Here is an 18,591-nt window from a genome sequence, read left to right on the forward strand (position 1 = left end):
TCACATCACTTATAAATGTATATTACACGTGTATCAATTTTTGATTCTTTAAATGGCTTGTTTCAGAAGTTATTGATAAAGTTTCAGATAGTAATTTGTAAAATAGTATCAAACAAATAAATGTTTCCTATTTTTATTTTACTGTTTCACCATCCAACTCCACTTCGTTTGTATCTCTAGAATTCCTGATAGTCTATCAGAAACTTATATATGAAATCGACATTATCAAAATCTTGCTAAAAAGGTTCTCCGTAATTTAATGATTATACACAATAAAGGCCAAGGGACGATAAGAATCGGTATTCTAATCTTCTGATAATTGGCACCAAAAAGGTATATGTATCAATCAAATCGGGCTTAAAAATAGTTTCATAATTTTACCGTTATCATATAGTGGTTAAAAATTAAAATTAAGAAAATAACTTCCTTTTTTGTAAGGTTCTTATAAACCAATATTGCTTATATTTATTTTTATGCTTATATTTATTATATGCTACTACCATCATGTCTCAAAATATTTTCCCCCCAAAGATTCGATTCACAATCGATTGATCTTAATATTGGATATAATATATATAGGTGCTAACGATTTTTACTGATTTTCAGTATTTTCGATTTATTCGGAAATGGTAATAGAAAAACATCTGAAACTTGCAGCATCGAAGTATCTTATGAGTACCAACATTTCATGAAATTATTAGCTTGATACCTTTCTGGGGCCGATTTGATATTCTTATTATCACATGAACTTTTTTTTCATCATTTTAAATATTGAATTATTGTGCTGTAGGTATGTTCTATTACTCAAACTATGTTATTGTAGTTTTTTTACCAATTTGCTTGAAATCAAAATATACCATCGTACTTTTTTTACCGATTCAAAATATTACCAAAAATAAGATTAACATCAAATCGAGTTGAAGTCAATTTTCGTTCGTCGTGCGATCAATTTAAACTTTATTAAGTAACAAGCCCATTAATCGGCTGTTAATTATTCTAAATAATTAATGGCAATAAGCGTAACTTGTAATTTCCTCAATCTATACTGATAATTCACTCTGTAATAGTTCCAATTTTTAACGTTGAAATTTTTTTGATTTTTTTTTTGCATATGGTGATGTTTGTACTTTATCCTTTTGGGTACCTTTCATTAGTACAAAAGTCTAAACGCATCCACAATCCAGTTTAGTATGTTAATAAATAAATAATTACATGCCTCATCAAGAACGGATTCCACTAGGATTTACTTGTATTTGTAGTTCGATAAGATATACAAAACACATGAACAAAAAATCTAGACCTCGCCATACACCTGCATGATCTATACCTATATTAATGCTTACGGTGAACATATATCGAACCCGCGACCGTCAGCGCAACAGACAATGCTGCGGCTCTAGCACCAATGCGTTGTTAAATCTAGAATGTAGGATTATTGAATAATAAATATAATAGAAAATTATAATACTTGAAACACCAATATAACTCGTTTGTACATAGCATATCGATTGTAATAAATTCTCCAGCCTTTATATATTAGTAAGAATGTATTTAGATAAGAAAAGAATGGGTGGCTTATCACTGTCTTTTTTTAAGCCTTAAAACCTAAGACGTGTTACAAATTGGCTCTCAGCTGGTCCATTCTTAACAATTGACGTTTTTCCTCAATATTCTTTGAACACATACGGGATTTTTTTGTAACCATAACGCTTTTTTATGAACATACAAAATAAAAGAAATATTTTTTTTAACTAAACTTAAATAACTGGGTTAGGGCACAGGAGGTTATATCCTGCTTTTTTATAGTCTTCAGAAATGAGTAGTTTCGTCATTCGACTGTATTTTTTTAATGTGTGTTACTTCAGAACTTTTGACAGGGTGCTCCCGACTTCGATGATTCTTTTTTTAATCAAACGCTAGTGTTTGTCATGTAATTCTATTTTAATTGTTACTATATAATTATTTTTTTATTATCTTTGATAACACTTATTTGCTTGACTATTTTTTGCGTCTACCTACAGTTTAATACTTGTTTATGTAATTGAAGTTGGTTTTTTGCGTTTGCGAGCAAAGACAATTAATCAATTTTAAACAATAGATAAAAAAAAATCACATAAACAAACTCTTTATTACAAGAGTGTAGGCATACGATTCAACTTGTAACATTAGACTGCTGAGCATAGTCCTCTTTATCAATGTAAAAGAAGGTTCGGAGCTTAATCCACCGCACTGCTTCACTGTGACTTGTTAGATATATTCCTCACTATGAGTAACGATCACTGTAAGGTGTCTATGATAACAACCGGGATCGGTTGCTTAACGTGCTCTCCAAGGCACGGTGGGGAGACTCAAAAGAACAGACAACCAGACCGGAAAGAAATATTTGTAAAAATACAAATAGACCTGTGCTTGCTGCACGGTATACGCATTACTACACCAGAACGACGTCTAGGTAGTGGTGTAGGAATAGATGGGATTATCTTTAGACAAAATGGGATCAGTAACCCCTTTAAATCTCAATTATAATAATAGAGCACACAAAGCTGATATTACGGATGTTTTGTCAACTGTAAGATCTCATTTGATACGCCACTTTGCATGCATTGTTGTATACGGATGTGATGAAAATAGGTTATTATTATTTTTTTTTATGACAAATAGGCAGGCATTTGACCACAATCTCACCTGATGTTAAGTGACGATGCGGTCGAAGGTGGAGCATGCCTGCCTAATAACAGCCTATTCACTCTGGCCTTGAAGGCACCCAGATTGTATCGTTCGGGAAATACAGACGCGGGCAACGAGTTCCATTCCTTAGCTGTGCGCATCAGAAAAGTAGAGCTAAAAAAATTAAAATACGATCATAATTAATACGATTGTTTTTTGTGAATGTACCTTAAAAATTTAGGTATCTAAGAGGTATTTTAGATACTTTTTTAAATTCTAATTATAAGTTTATTTTATAAATCTAAATTATAAGCACACGTATAATAGAATCTAGAGGCTGTTATTTAGCGATTAATTATATTGTTTTCTAATGGTTACGCGAATTTAACTTATTGTAATGAAATAATCTTTTCGGCTTTTATCGCGATAAATAATCAATTATAATCTTAGTTTTTAACATGTGTATTTAGGTCTTTATGAAATATGTTTATTTTGCAACCGTGTTTCATTACATTCATATGTCATAAAAAAATAGAGTAGGTTGATGAAAATATATGAAAAACTGCTGATTTAACACAACATTAGCTAATAATTTAAATTTAATATTTCTAAAAATTAAACTAAACAGTTTTGACGGCAAAATAGCGAAAGGTTTGATACAGCTTCAGAGTATGTTACAGAGTACATACTAAATTATATTATGAACTTTTTCAAGTGTAAAACACGATCGTATCAATTTCAGTGCATATTAAAATTACATAATCCTTACTTCTTGAAATTACCCCTCACTCCTCTTCCTTTTATACTAAATCTTTCACTGTTCTAGCTTCTCGATTTTGGAATTCTTTACCCTTGCATATTAGACGTGTACAATCGCTTTCTATTTTTAAAAAGGCTGTCAGAAAGCATTTTCTTGATATTCAACGTGAATAAAATTATATATATGTATATATGTATGTATGTTTGTATGTATGTGTTTGTGTATGTATATGTGTATATATGTATGTATGTACGTATATGTGTTTATGTGTGTATGTATGTATGCATGTACGTGTGTATGTATGTTTGTGTTTGTGTATGTATATGTTTATGTATATGTGTATGTATGTATGTATGTAAATAAGTAAATATATTTAAACGTTTATGTCTCAATTTGTACACCTACACTGACACAATACCATCTCCTCTGCTCCAAGGTTACCTGGAAGAGATCGCTTTTCAGCGATAAAGCCCCCCTTTGTACCTGATGATACTACACGTTATGTTATGTTATAATCTGACAAGTTTCAAAATGATAGATAAAATCACACTTAAACATTAAAATTATTGACATAATTATTGGTCAAACACAAATAATAATTAGCGAAAACCGATTCATAAATTTAAACAGAACGTTCGAATCCGAAACACATTCCTGTGTGTTTGCTCACACAAAATATTGATTTACGATTAAGGCCGCAAGCACACGAGTCGGTCGCATGAATTTCAATCACGTGAATTTCATGAAAATATGGATTTTTAGATAATATTTTCCATATACAATGTATCAATTTCCTGGTTGGAGCGTTTTCAACATCGAAGCGAATGGAGTTACCGAGTGATATAGTAGGTGTTTTAATATAATGATGACAGGAGATGAAGAATATTTTAGGTCACTATTTCTTCGTAAGATATGTGTGTTGGTAACTTGGTAGAGATAAGTTGTGATGGAGTGAATTCGTCCTAACTGCTTATTCCTTCTTCGTTATTCAAGAGATTATTCATGTGAATGATGAATTCTTATCATTCTATTTGTAAAGTAAGATAGTTTAAAAGTAACTTAATTTTTTTACCTCCTAACATTATCAATTACTACATAATATGTTTAACATTTATAAAACGCCTGTTCATAAGGCAGGAAAACAAAGTTGTGTTTGATCTGAAGTTTCCAATACAAGTAATTAAGATAACAATGAACGAATATCTATAATGACATCAAAATTCAAAAAGGCGCTTTTCAAAACAAAATGTAGAAATTATTTACATGCATTGCATACACAATATGCGTAGTTAATGGAACGTTTCATAGCATATAACGTAAGAAATATAAAATAACACACCGAATTATGATAGTACTTTTTTTCTGTCATTACCCTAGGATTACCCTATAGAGGAAAACGAAAATATGATACAAAACAAATTATTAAATAAAGAAAGTCTTAAGAGCATCGTTGATTTAATTTTGCACGTTTTTATTGGAATAATAAAAATTATATTTTTATTTAAAAGCATCATCAATTTTATGAACGAAATTACAACGGAAATTAAAAACTATAAAATGGGAACATAATCTGGAATTACTTTTGGCGCGTTATTCAAAACTATATTATGACAATTAATATAATTATGATAAATTTTTTCAACTATCAAATTATCTATTAACATTAATTGGGTTTTAACGAACGCGTCTTGGCAAACGCAGTGTGGGACGTCCTCCGGCCCGTTGGACCGATGATCTACGTAAGATTGCCGGTGTAGGCTGGATGAGGACTACGGAAAACCGGGATGTCTGACGCGAACTTGGAGAGGCCTATGTCCAGCAGTATACTGCAATGGGCTGTTTATTCTGTTTATCTGTGTGTTTTTCATTTTTATGTGTCTGTTTAATATTGCGTCTATAAATTTATTGCGATGTCATTATTTTGTACTTTATTACACACTCAATGACATACAATATTAGAGGCTTATTACAACAATTTTACTAATTTAAGAGTCTCTAATAGTCCTACAACTAAGCTAATGCCGGGATGCCTGGCGCGAACTTATAAATTTTGTAAATGTATTAAATTTGCGAAATTAAAAAAGTTATTACAACTATTTGCATTTAGGGTGAATTCTTCAGCTCAGTGGTAATTTTCTTTTTATGTTTGTTACCCGCCTTTTTTTATAATAATATCTTTGTAATGAGTATTAGTTTGAATACTAAATGCACTAGTCGTCACTACGATTTTCGAGGGTTTCCCTCGTTTTCTCTGTGATCCCATCGTCAGATGCTGGTTTCCTTATCATGGTTCCTTACCTTGGGATATCTCCTTTCCAATAAAAAAAGAATTATCAAAATAGGTTCATAAACGGTGAAGTCGTCCCCGAACATAATATACATTATATATATATGGTCTTTTGATGTCGGTCAAAAAAGAAAATTAAAAAAAAAACGATATGTACACAAAAAATAACAGTATGAAGTTTAGTATATTATATACTTGCAAATTTCTCTATTTTTATACCGTCTTATTATCTTATGTAATGACAAACCTAAAGGCGGATTTATAGTTGACGTTTCGTGTCGTGTTGCATCAGAACAGAATCGGTATCATATATTTTGTATGACAACGTTTACATTGATGTGTTCTGACATGTCGTGATGGCTTCTGATGTGTCGCATCAGAACCGATCCCGATTCGCGTCAGGTAAGCGTGGCGCGGGGTGTGCTGAAACGGCGCCATCACGACACGTCAGATTAATGTGCGCGCGCGGTAGTGCTGTGTAATGACGCGTCAGTAGGGACCACGGTACTACAAACACGGTAATACAAAGTATCGATACTGTACTCATGAGTAGTATCGAAAAAAAAGTATCAAAGAAACAAAAGTATCGATACTTCTAGGTATCGAGTACAAACACAAAAGTATAATCCAAAATCTCCTTCTCTGACTTTCTTCTTTTAAAAGAGTTGTCAGCATTAAAAATTAAATATCTTCTTCAAAATCTGAACCAGAATCCGATGACTCATAGAAGATCATTTCAACCGTTTGACCTTTTCTAGAGCCGCGGCTGTATTGATTCAAAATATCGTTCTGATGCGTCAGAACACGACATAATAATGTAAACCCTAGCCATCACGTCATGACATGACACGACACGAATCAATCCAAATATAAATCCGCCTTAACTGGTGTTCTATTTACTGTTAAAGAATTTTTAATGATTTCAAAAGACCTATTGTTTATGAGAGCATTATAGGGGATCCAGTGAAATTTCACCATCACTAATTAATACATCTCTCGTCAACTTTATCGTAGGGTATAATAGATCATCAATCAATTACTATCAAACAACTGAGACCTGTCAACCGCTTAAATCCACTCAAATTGCTTCAAAATGTTCTCTTTTTTTCTCTTAGTATATAAATTAATTAAAGCTGATAAAATTTATGTTTAAAACTAGCTGTGCATGCGACTTTTTCCGCGTGGAATTTAACAAAAAAGTTATTTTTCAGTTCGATGAGTTGGTAAATAAAAATTAGCGAACATGAAAAAGAAGTTATGCACGTACGTACATTTCGGTGATTTATTTTTAATTATAATCATTCCTCTCTGGCAGTATGTGGTCAAACGCAAGTTAGGTACTACGCACAAAAAAGAAATCTGATGGGTAAGTACGTCGATTTTCTCGACGAATAAGCCTCTTCTGTACGTAATGAAGCAGAAAAACGCTTACGACTCATGTCGATCGGATTAATACGTTTTTTTAAACTTAAAACTGATTTTTAACCGACTCCAAAAAAGGAGGTCGTTACTCAATTCGACCGTATATACATGTATCTATTTTTTTATGTATGTTCGCAGATAACTTTGTCGTTTATGAACCGATTTTGCTGATTTTTTTTTTGTTGAAAAGGAGATATCCCAAGGGTGGTACCATGATGGAAACCAGGATCTGATGATGGCATCCCAAAGAAATCGAGTGGAACCTTCGAAAATCATAGTGGTGACTGAGTTTGTTAATTTTTTTCGTCTACATTGTATTACTTGTCAATGTAATTGAAGTTAGTTTTTTTCGTTCGCTAGCAAACACAATTATAACGTTTTTTTTTTTAATGTCTTAGATTTAGGAAAAAAAACAAGCTAAACCCTTTTTAATTATTTGTCCTCTTTTGTTATTTGTTTTAAATACATTTTTGAGTTTGACTGGCGCTATGGAGCATTTTGCAGTGAACGTGCTTTCTATTTCGGGGGTTCTGGGTTCAATACCCGGTACTCGTTGATAAACATATACATTTATTTATAAATTTATATTTATATTTATATTTAAAGAAAAATGTAGTTATACCAGTCGCCTGTTAACCATGACACAAGCATTAAATTCCTTAAAATGGTAACAAATAACCGTGTGTATGACTAACATTTACATTTGCTACTTACTTTCTACTCCGTGGATTGTGGGTTCGATTTCCGCCTGAGTCTAAGTAATATTTTAATTAATATGTTTACCTATATATGTATTATTTCTATGTATATTTATTAAAAAATAAACATATTTAGCTATAACAGTCGGCTGTTACCTATAACAAAAGGGTTAAGTTGCTTACCATAGGAACAGATGACCGTGTGTATGTTATAAGATATTTATTTATTTAATCGAAAGATGTGGCCATTATTAATCTCGTTCGTATTTGACTCATACGGAGTTGGATATAAGTTATAACCGTTGATTAAGTTGTGTGTTGAAAACTTGGCACGTATCGATATAATGGCTCTTTTGAAATTGAACACTATCAGTATCTATTCAATTTATTATAAAGCTTGAGAGTTTATTCAATTGAAGAAACATTGTCAAATGTTTTTTGTATTATATATCGATGTTCTACATATCAGTATCGACACCTGATATGAAGAACATTGTAACTAATGAAACAATGTTTTTCAACTATACTATCAAAATACCGAGGTATTTTTTTAAATTGTAATTGAATATAATTCAGATTTCTGCTAAAAGAACATTGTAATTTCGGTTACGAAAATAATAATATATATCCTTAATGAAGTAAATTAATAGTAGAACAATTTATTTCACTCACTTGGCCACTTTTTAAATGAAACAAAATTGTAAAACGCTCTCCTGAAAACTTAACAAAATGAGATACAATGTTCTTCATATCAGGTGTCGATATGTAGTACTTGTGAGTCCCTCCACCGTGCCTCGGTGAGCACGTTAAGCTGTCAGTCCCGGTTGTTATCATTTATTTATTTATTTTACAGAAAAACCTACAGCTAAATAACATGGTTTTAGATGTACAAATAGGTACATAAAGGCCAATTAAAAATTTCCACATATAGATCATGTATACATGATAGCGATCGTTACTCATAGTAGGGAATATATCCGATAACCAGCATTGGAGCAGCGTGATAGATTAAGTTCTGATCCTTCTTCTATATGGGGAAACAGACCTATGACCAGCAATGGGATATTACAGACTGAAGCGTAAGCGTATTATATGTACTTTTTTTGTTACCAACTTTTAGTCTTAGCATTAGTTGTTCTATGGAATATAATATCAAATGAAATACATGTTACCATATCAAATTTAAAATTTGTTAAAAAATGCCGAATGAATGTTGAAGGCTTTAAATTAACCTAAGTATTTTATTATAAATTACAATTATATTATATTATAAAATGTGACGTAATTGAGAATCTTATTGCTTTTTTGAAAATGAATATCACCACATTACGTCATACAAATATATTTTTTGAGTTGTATCGGATGCTAGGTTTGTGATTTCATTTGCGTTAAGTTTTGATATTTTTCATATTAATTACATTTGTAGTGAGATTTCTACCAATAAAAGCAATTTAAAAACTATAATTACAGCAATTTATAATCCTGTAATTTCAAAAAAACAGACAGAAAAAATAAATAAAGTAATGAAATCTATGTAATATTATAGTTATAGTTTCTTCGCTCATCTGAGCATTGAATATATTTTATCTCTAATGTCGAATATACGATGAAAAACGTGAATAGTTGAAACTATTACGCCAGAGGTCGCTCGTAATTTAGATAAAGGTGAAATTGGACGTGGGATAAGATCGCGTGTCTTACTTTTTATACTTGGGTTACACCGAGATCGACTTCGATATTTAAAATGTCATCAAAATTTTATTTATTTTGGAATTTCAATTATTTTGGATTCAATCGAACAACTTTATCGTGTCATATCTACTAAACAGCTCGTGTCAAATTATCTACAAATCATATAGATTATAAAATTAGAAAAAAAAAAACACTCTAGGAACGTAAATAGCACAATGGCAGTGTTGGTTCTCAAACAAAACAAAACTCCATTTACATCTGTGCATTGTGAAATTAAGCATTATTAAGCATAAAACAAATAGTACTTATCTGATCTCGCTCAAACTTGAAAACAACCACATGTCGAGCACCAGCTTATTAGAATTTAAAAAAAAAATAGCAATATAGGTATACTTAATTAAAATTTTTGAGGTGAAAGACATTAAACTGTATAGTCAAAGAATGGAACTCTCTACCAGCGTCTGAGTTTCTAGAAAATTATAACCTGGGGATCTTTAAGTCGCGAGTAAATAGGTTACTTCTAGGTTAGCGTGCTCCATCCTAGACAGCATTTTCACTTATCATCAGGTGAAGTAGTGATCAAACGCAACCCTATCATTGTATAAAAAAGTCAAATTGAGAATTACCTCCGTTTTTTAAATAAGTTAAAGATAAAAATTAAAATTTCATTTTAAATATTAAGCTTGAATATACACTTTCAAAACTCAGTGCAGTCGAAACTTTACTTCAAGAAGAATCAAGTAATTTTTCAGCTAGTGAGCAGACAAACGACATACGAACGTGAAGACCTGTTCGAATGAAGGCTGGGAAATTTATCAAATCGATCGTAAGTCATTATGTATCGGGATAAGGGAATGATGGGATATCAAGGCTGCCTTCAGGATTCACCATAATTCATATTTCAACAAAATTATAAAAGGAACTAAACTTCATAATAAGGTCTTTGTAATTAAGAGTTTCAAATCATTTAAATAAATTTTTATCGCGCTATCCCGTTGGAGCAGTTTGCTGTGATCCCGCTTTCTGCTCTTGGTCTTTGGTACGATTCCCACACGGAGTTTGGGTGTCAAATGTACATTTGTTCTCTTTTTCTAATTTTTAAAAATTAGAATGTCTTAAATAACAACCAACAAGAAAAGCCCTGTAAAACTAAAAATATACCAAAATAAATTTTGTCTAATTATTTACCTTGCATTTAGAAATGAATAAGTAGAGTAGCCAAGCAAAACGTAGACCTAATAGTAGTGGGGAACCCGACCCGAGTGAGAAAGAGATGAATGACAGATAGTATAAGTATGCAGCATGAAAGTACGAGATGCATGAAAGCGAGAACTAGTATGAAAGAGTAAATAGCAAAAAACGTGCTCCGACCACTACATCGGAGGCATAGTATATTAAAAGAAAAATGCAGATTTGTTCAAATATATGGTTTTTTATATCAACTGGTTGTTATGTAAGACATTAGCAATAAGCCTACCTACCTTAGGAATAACCTGGGCAAACGAATGGCGGCCATATTTTGCGCTTCAGCCTGTAATATCCCACTACTGGGCAAAATCAAAAGCAACTCCACGCAATCCCACTTCTTGTTTATTTTATCAACAAAGACTTATTGCATTGGAGCAGCGTGGTGGATAAAGCTCTGATCCTTCCCCAACATGGGGAAAGAGTCCTATGCCCAGTAGTGGGATATTACAGGCTGAAGCGTGTGGGCGATTGTTCTTAAAATTAATTTACTCACTTTTGGATGATCTCGAACTGGCACGACAACTCGTACGCACACTTTTACTGGCTTGTCTCGTGTGATGTCCAACATTCTTCTGTCACCCCGCCATTCACCTGTCAACAATAAAAAAATACATTTAAATACATAAAAAAAAGAATATAAATAGATGTAAAACAAATGTAAGTTAGAAAAAAGAATTATAGCTAATTATAGAAAAAAATTATGATTATAATATAAAAACTAATTATAAGAACCGTTTAATAGCAGTAATTTATCGTATTTAATACATAGTGAAGTGAACTGGACTTGAACTACCTGTTAGAATTCTTTGCTGGACGAAGGCTTCAATAGTTATGAAAGCTGGGTTGAAGCTTAATTCGCTACATTACTTGAGTGTGGGATTTCGGATAACGTCTCTTTCAGGAATAATAGTAATAATTAAAATCTTTAATCTTTAAGGAATAGTAATAATTAATATTAATAATTAAAATCAATTATTAATATTTAAAAAAAAATCGCACCACACCTCATCTCTTTTACTTTTTTGATTTTAATGTAAATATTTAACTAAAAAAATCAAATATAAAACTCAATATGCCTTTCTACACTTGTCACGCGTACCGACCGTCTCTATTTAATCCTCACTCGACAGCTGTCACTTGTTCCGCCCCCGAGACGCCCTCTGTATATTATTTTTCATTACTCCATAACCGATCACGTCGAATCAGAAATATGGTTTTTGCTGAGTGTTCCATGAATTATTTAACCATTTTATGAGATTTTTCTTCGTTGACGTAATACACATCAGACGCATTAGAAAGACTTCTAAATAAAATATTTATTACTTTCATCTGTGTACAGCACTTTTGTTTTATTTAATCTGTATTTGTTCATTGAGGTAGTGAAAAGCACGAAATAGATTCCTCCTAATCTATAGATCCTTGACTGGGAACAACCTTACAGAAGATAGTCAAATCATATTGTATGTTATGTTTTGCTTCTGTTGTGAGTAAGGTAGTTAGAACAAAAACTACAGGGTGAGCTGTGTACTAGCGGGGTTAAGGTACGAATACTCCCAAGCTTACAGAAATCTATAGGCTAAGTTATTCCCGCTACGCAACCACTCACCGTCAGTCGGTCCGTTCGCCTATTTGCCATTCTAGTGATATGAAAAAAAACCTCATTTAATAGCGTCAAATTACAATTGTCAGGAGGGACTTATTTGTGTACATTTATATAGCTTATCATTTTAAACTAAGGCCATATTATTGTGTCCAATGATACAATTGGAACAAATACTTGCCCCGGTAATGTTCAGAAACCTAAATGAAAAGTTAATGAAGTAACCCAATGAATATCAAATTTAGTGTGAGCACTTTGTAAACAGAACGATCATCCCTTAGGGGTTGATTTATATTAATTCCTGTTTCCTTGTATCGTATTCGAATAATCCTCATACATATATAAATAGTATACCTATACATGAGTAGGCGGAGTAGTCATAGCAACTGTTATAAGACTCTTATTGAGTCGTAGAGTGTAGGCGTTTATTTACATAAATTTTTATTGAAATGTTTGTATTTCTTATAATAGAAAGAATAAATTATTATAACTTCAATTTGAAAAAAAAGACATTTGTTTTCCTTTCAAATTGAAGTTAGTGAACTAAATTTTCTCCTTTTACAATAGTTATTTCAAAATGCTAATGCATTTTTTATAATATTCTAGCTGACCCCGCAAACGTTGTTTTGCCATATATGTTATTAACACCCTTAATCCCCCCCCCCCTTATAACTTCGGGGTATGAAAAATAGATGTTGGCCGATTCTCAGACCTACCCCAAATGGCTACAAAATTTTATTAAAATCGGTTGAGCCGTTTCTGAGGAGTTCAATGTTTAACACCATGACACGAGAATTTTATATATTAGATGTTAAAGATTCACTAAGGTAGGTCACAACAGGAAATATCCTGCTCAAAATCTGGAGCAGCCCTACTGGGGAAGTACATCCGACCTTACAGAAGATCTCAGCTAAATAATATTGCTTTCAAGCAGCGTTGAGTTCCTGTGGTGAGTACAGTGACACGAGCTTCAGGGGGTGATTGGGGGTAGGGTCGGGTATTGCAAGCGTCTAAAAACTAAGGTAATGGCTTACCATCAGGTGAGTTATACGCTTGTTTGCCGATCTAGCCTAAAAACAAACACACAACACATTTGTCACACACTTGTCAACATACTTGTCAGCTATGTCACTGTTAAAGATTTATAATCTTAATATATATAAATCTCGTGTCACAATGTTTGTCCTCAATGGACTCCTAAACCACTTAACCGATTATAATAAAATTCGCACACCATGTGCAGTTCGATCCAACTTGAAAGATAGGCTATATTTTATTTTGATATATTAATTATTATATTTAAGAAAAAAATAAAGAAGGCGGTACAAAGTTCGCCAGGTCAGCTAGTAATACTATAAGTATCTTGATTTACAAAAAAAATCTCACTTTCAACAAATAAAAATTTTGGTTCTAAAAAAAAAAAAAGCTGAAACTCCAAACCATATTATACCTTTATCGATAGCTTCAATAGTACATCGCTGTCAATTGTCGCATCTTATCTAGACAATTCGGGTCATTTCAATGTAGGTATTGTCTATAATAGTATAGTAGATATTTATTGTAGTAAGCGAGACCATTAGATATCACAGAGCCCGCATTAGGTTAAGCACTTCGATCGTTAACGGTATCTCTGTATTAGCACAGTTCACCAAATGTTCAGTATTAGAGATTATAATAAGTCTTAATTGTTTCTTGATATTCAGACACCGTTAGTTTCGAATACTAGATTTAGAGAGCGCTGGCTCGAAATATTAAATTGTTTTATTTGACAATCGCTCTGGTGCTATGGAAGGAATTAACGAGAACTTAGTATAAAGGTTATTAAAAAGTGAAGGAAATGGTATAATCTTCAATGCAGATAAAAGCAGGCCTTTTTTTATCGTTTATCTACATAAAAATCTTGTGCCACAATGTTTGTCCGGGCTAATGTTCGAAACTTAGTAGTTTGACTGACTGATTTTAATGAAATTTCGCACAGATATGTAACTTTGTCCGGCTTAAATTATAGGCTATAATTTATTTCGATTAATAAGCGCAATTTTTTTATAGCAAAATTAAAAAAATGTCAGCTGGTATTTTTATTTATTACACTTTCTGTTTGCGGCTTCGGTCGCGTGAATAACCTACACTTGATGTTATGATTTTTCATTAAATGCAAATCTTTTCTTTTTATAATAGAGCGAGAATTAAACCCGCGACTGTCGGTGCTTAGGCGCCGCCGACACGGCACACGCACCATCACACCAGAGCGGTCGTCATTAGATTATAATATATATTAATTTATAGCGATGTATTTACTAGAACAAAAATTAATATCGACGAATAATTTATTGTTTCATAGAGATAAACTAATAATAATACAAATGGTTAGTCATTGTTTTGAATATAACCGTCCATTTCGTGCGTGTAACAGATTGAGTTTATTGGATTATGCGATGTGGAATTGTTTTCAAGATGGCGTTGTCGATCGCCATATTTGAATTTATAGATATCAGTTTGATATTTATTTGTGTATATTATTTTACAGTTTAACTGTTTATATAATTAATATAATAATTATATATTGAATTAATATATTAATAAATCAATGTATAAAGGTCAATGTATAATAGTACATCGTAGAAATAATGTTCTGGGACTAGTTGGCATTTCTAAAGCTTTATAGTTAAAGGTTGCGATAATTTTTATGTGGTTGTATTGTTTGTAACTGGTTTTGATATGAACCTAGGAGATGGCGGCAAGTTATCGAACAAGATGGTACATATATATCATAACTAATGCAAATAAATTTTGTACAATTTTAACTTGAGTTTCAACATAAAATATGTAGAAACCTTTTTCCGGCCTTATATTACTTCGTAACAGTTTAATATTTAAAAGCGTTACTTTTCAATGCGTGCCGATCTCGTGAAAGCTAAACGTTCACGTTTCATAAAATACACTGAAACTCGTATTCAAGGAAAATAAGTAGCTGACTTTCATATTACGCACTGGCTGGCCGGGAAATTTTTTATCGCCATATCTTTTTCTTGATTATATCGACTTTTTTTAATTTTTGGCTAACCAGTTACAAAAAAAGTGCTTACGCACAAAGTACACGTCAGAAGTGAAACTTCTTCAGCAAACCAATTTTTAAGTCTCTTATTTATATTTATACAAATCTGAAGCTTTAGGTTTCCGTTCCAGCGCCGTCTAGTTAGTTTGTAGTGTAATACTATCGATATGAATGTAACAACCTTTGTAGTTTCTAGAGTACACGCTAGGTGGCTCTACTTACCAAAAACAACATTAACTGTTGTTTGACAAAACGTTGCCGTTTCATCAAAACGTTGCCGTTTCATCACATCGTTGCCGTTTCATCAAAACGTTCTACAACAAATACTCTTTATTGTACACAATCAGAGAAAAAAAAACGTTGTACGTTTCATCCGTAAAAAAATTACTCTCCTGCGCCTAAAGGAGTTTTACTTCAAAAATCCAATTTAATGCCCTCGTTCAGAAGCTAAGTGCGTACATACATTATTGCGGGTCATTTTTAATTATAAAAAGATAGATGTGTCTAAAAAGTATTTACATTTTTGTAATACCTAAAAGTTGCCAAAAATACTCGTTATTTTCAAATTAAGCTCGCACTCGTTAAAACTAAAGTAGTTGCTAATTGGCACTTAAATATCAGAGAGAATATGAAAATTACCGCGAAGTATATTCAAATGTGATGATGAAATTCGCTAGGTAGGTTCTAGAATTAAAAAAAAAGATGTCAAGTTCCTGTTTTTCCGTATTATTTTATACAGTATGAATATTTTAGCTTTACTGACGCGCAAGATGGCTATGGTAATCAAGCTTTGACTCAAAATTTTATTTCTAGTTCTCTCGTTAATATGTAAGACCTCTTTCGTGTTTTCGTCGTATTTTTTTCTCTCTGCAAGCTTAAAAGGCAACGGCTACATATACTAACATTATAATGATGAATAGTTTGTTTGTTTAAACTTTCAGGAACTAAGGTTCGAATTAATTTTTTTTTAATATTGGATAGTCTGTTTACCGAGAAAGGATAAAGGCTTTATAATGTTTAAGTACGTTTTTTTTTCAAATTAACGCAAGCGAAACCGCAAGACACAGCTAGTCGATTATTTTTCCAAGTCTCAGAAATATTCATAGTTCGTTAATTAAATCTTAAACTTGATATAAAGTTACCAAATTCAGGATTGTGAATCAAGTAAAAGCTTTTATGCGAGAGCAATCTCTAATGGCACTAGAAGTGACCAAAGCGTTGCCAACTGAAGCACGGCGCGGATAATACGAGCCAGGACCGTTTGTTTTATCTGTGGCGTAAGCGACAGACGAAATGGCGGAAATTTTGACACTTAACTATTTTTTAATACAAATATATTGCTTGTTGTTTGATACAGAATTTTAGATATGCAAAAGTTCACGTTACTTTATGTTGTTTTAGGTTTGTCTATTGTTTTTACTCATTACTTTGTGAGAATTTCTTTATGGATGATTAGATTAAAGAATACTATTGATTTGATATAAAGTATTCAGTTCCTTGATCTACTTATAGATGGCGTTGTGCGCCCGTGTCAGACTAATGTATTTAGTTCCTTCATCTAATAATAGACGGCAGTGTGCCGTCTGTTAAATCTTCTCTCCTGACTTCTGATTGTATTTTTTGATTTTTAAAATTCATTATACGAGTTTAATTACGAGTTTAAATGTAAGTTTAAATAATAAGTATACGAGTGTGAATAAGAGTTTAAATATACGAGTTAAGTAAACCTTTGAGTTTGTTTCATTTTTAACAATGAATTTAATTTACTTTGTGGATTCTTTAACAACTTAAGTACCAAATTTTATCACAATTCTGTATTGTTGGAATCAAAGACATCACTTAAGATAAATATGATTTAAAATTCAATTAAATTTTGAATTTCTTATGACATTAATGAAAAGATTTCAATCGTAAATACTTACTTGAAAACTGTATTATAATGAGCTAAATAATCATAACATAATAGGCCTCATGCAGGTACATCTTTTCTATATAGTGATGCTCAGATTAATAAACAAAAGTAATCTGAGTAGTGAAGTATCGGAGCATAATTCACCACGGTGCTCTATTGTGAAGCTGGACAGATATGCTCGCGAATAACGTAATTTTCCACTGCTGAAAGAGTTTTCAGAATCGGTTTAGTAATACGAAAGGTCCAACCTACAAACTTGTCAACAAACTCACGAATTTTAAGTTTATATTTTTTGATTTAGCCTGTAACAGCACACTTGGGCATAGGTCTCTTTCTTCATGTAGAAGAAGGACTGGAGCTTAATCCTTCACGCTGTACGACTGCGGGTTCACGGGAGGATCTCTACTATGTGGAGCTATCGCTATCAGGTATTTATGTTAACATTCGGAACTGACAGTTTAACGTGCTCTCCGATGCACGCTGGATAGACCTACACGGAAAGAAATGTTTGTACAAATCTATCCCGAGCGGGAATCGAACCGTCGGAGTTACGGCACCTACACGCACCATTACACCAGAGCGGTTTTTAACTCTTTATACGCATATTATAAGCACAGATAATAAAATTTAAATATCATATGAAAAAATAAATAATATACATAAAAAAATTTATTCCACATCAACCTTTAGACTCTATCTTGACATTGTACACGATTCATACGAATTGTTCCAACCCTCGGGACGTATTGACATGCAGGCAAATAAGGGTCGTCAACTTGTCGGTTAACCGGACTGACCGATACAGAATATAAAATTAGTTGAATAACTTCGGTTCGGCCAGACGTCACGTACACCAAGTTAAACATTACTTCGGTCGCTTCGAAGTTATGTTTGACTTCGGACAGCGGAAAGCTAGATAATGGATATTTCGATGATTTTCTGTTGGCTTTTACTTTAAATATCTCTAGGAATCTTTATTTGTGGTTTAATTTCTTAAGTTTCGTTAGATTTGATAATAATGTATATATAGTTGTATGCCGTTTGGTGTCGGCCGAATAGAATAGCACCACCCCCTTTCTTCCCGTGGGGGTCGTAAAAGGCGACCGAGGGATAAACCTCGCTCAAAATCATCAGGGTCCTGGAGAAGGAAAACTTCATTTGAAACCTAGAATGGGATCTCCGTCAAGCATTCGTGGCATAGCTCTAAAATGCGAGACTCCTGCAGCCGAACTGAATCCACACGTATCGAC

The 18,591-nt window shown here is 32.5% G+C and overlaps 1 protein-coding gene across 1 annotated transcript in view; it reads right to left on the minus strand.

Moving 5' to 3' along the window:
• LOC123665383 (KH domain-containing, RNA-binding, signal transduction-associated protein 2) overlaps nucleotides 1–12,146 on the minus strand; it is a 43,963-nt gene extending 31,817 nt beyond the window's left edge. The window contains exons 1-2 of the mRNA XM_045599696.1: nucleotides 12,098–12,146; nucleotides 11,268–11,365 (exon numbers count right to left, since the gene is read on the minus strand). Of these exons, the coding sequence (XP_045455652.1) occupies nucleotides 11,268–11,365; nucleotides 12,098–12,146 (147 nt within the window). The remainder of the gene's footprint in view (nucleotides 1–11,267; nucleotides 11,366–12,097) is intronic.
• Between the last annotated feature and the right edge of the window lie 6,445 nt (nucleotides 12,147–18,591).

The sequence above is a fragment of the Melitaea cinxia genome, chromosome 24 (genome assembly GCF_905220565.1).
Source record: "Melitaea cinxia chromosome 24, ilMelCinx1.1, whole genome shotgun sequence".
NCBI classification, from domain to species: domain Eukaryota; kingdom Metazoa; phylum Arthropoda; class Insecta; order Lepidoptera; family Nymphalidae; genus Melitaea; species Melitaea cinxia.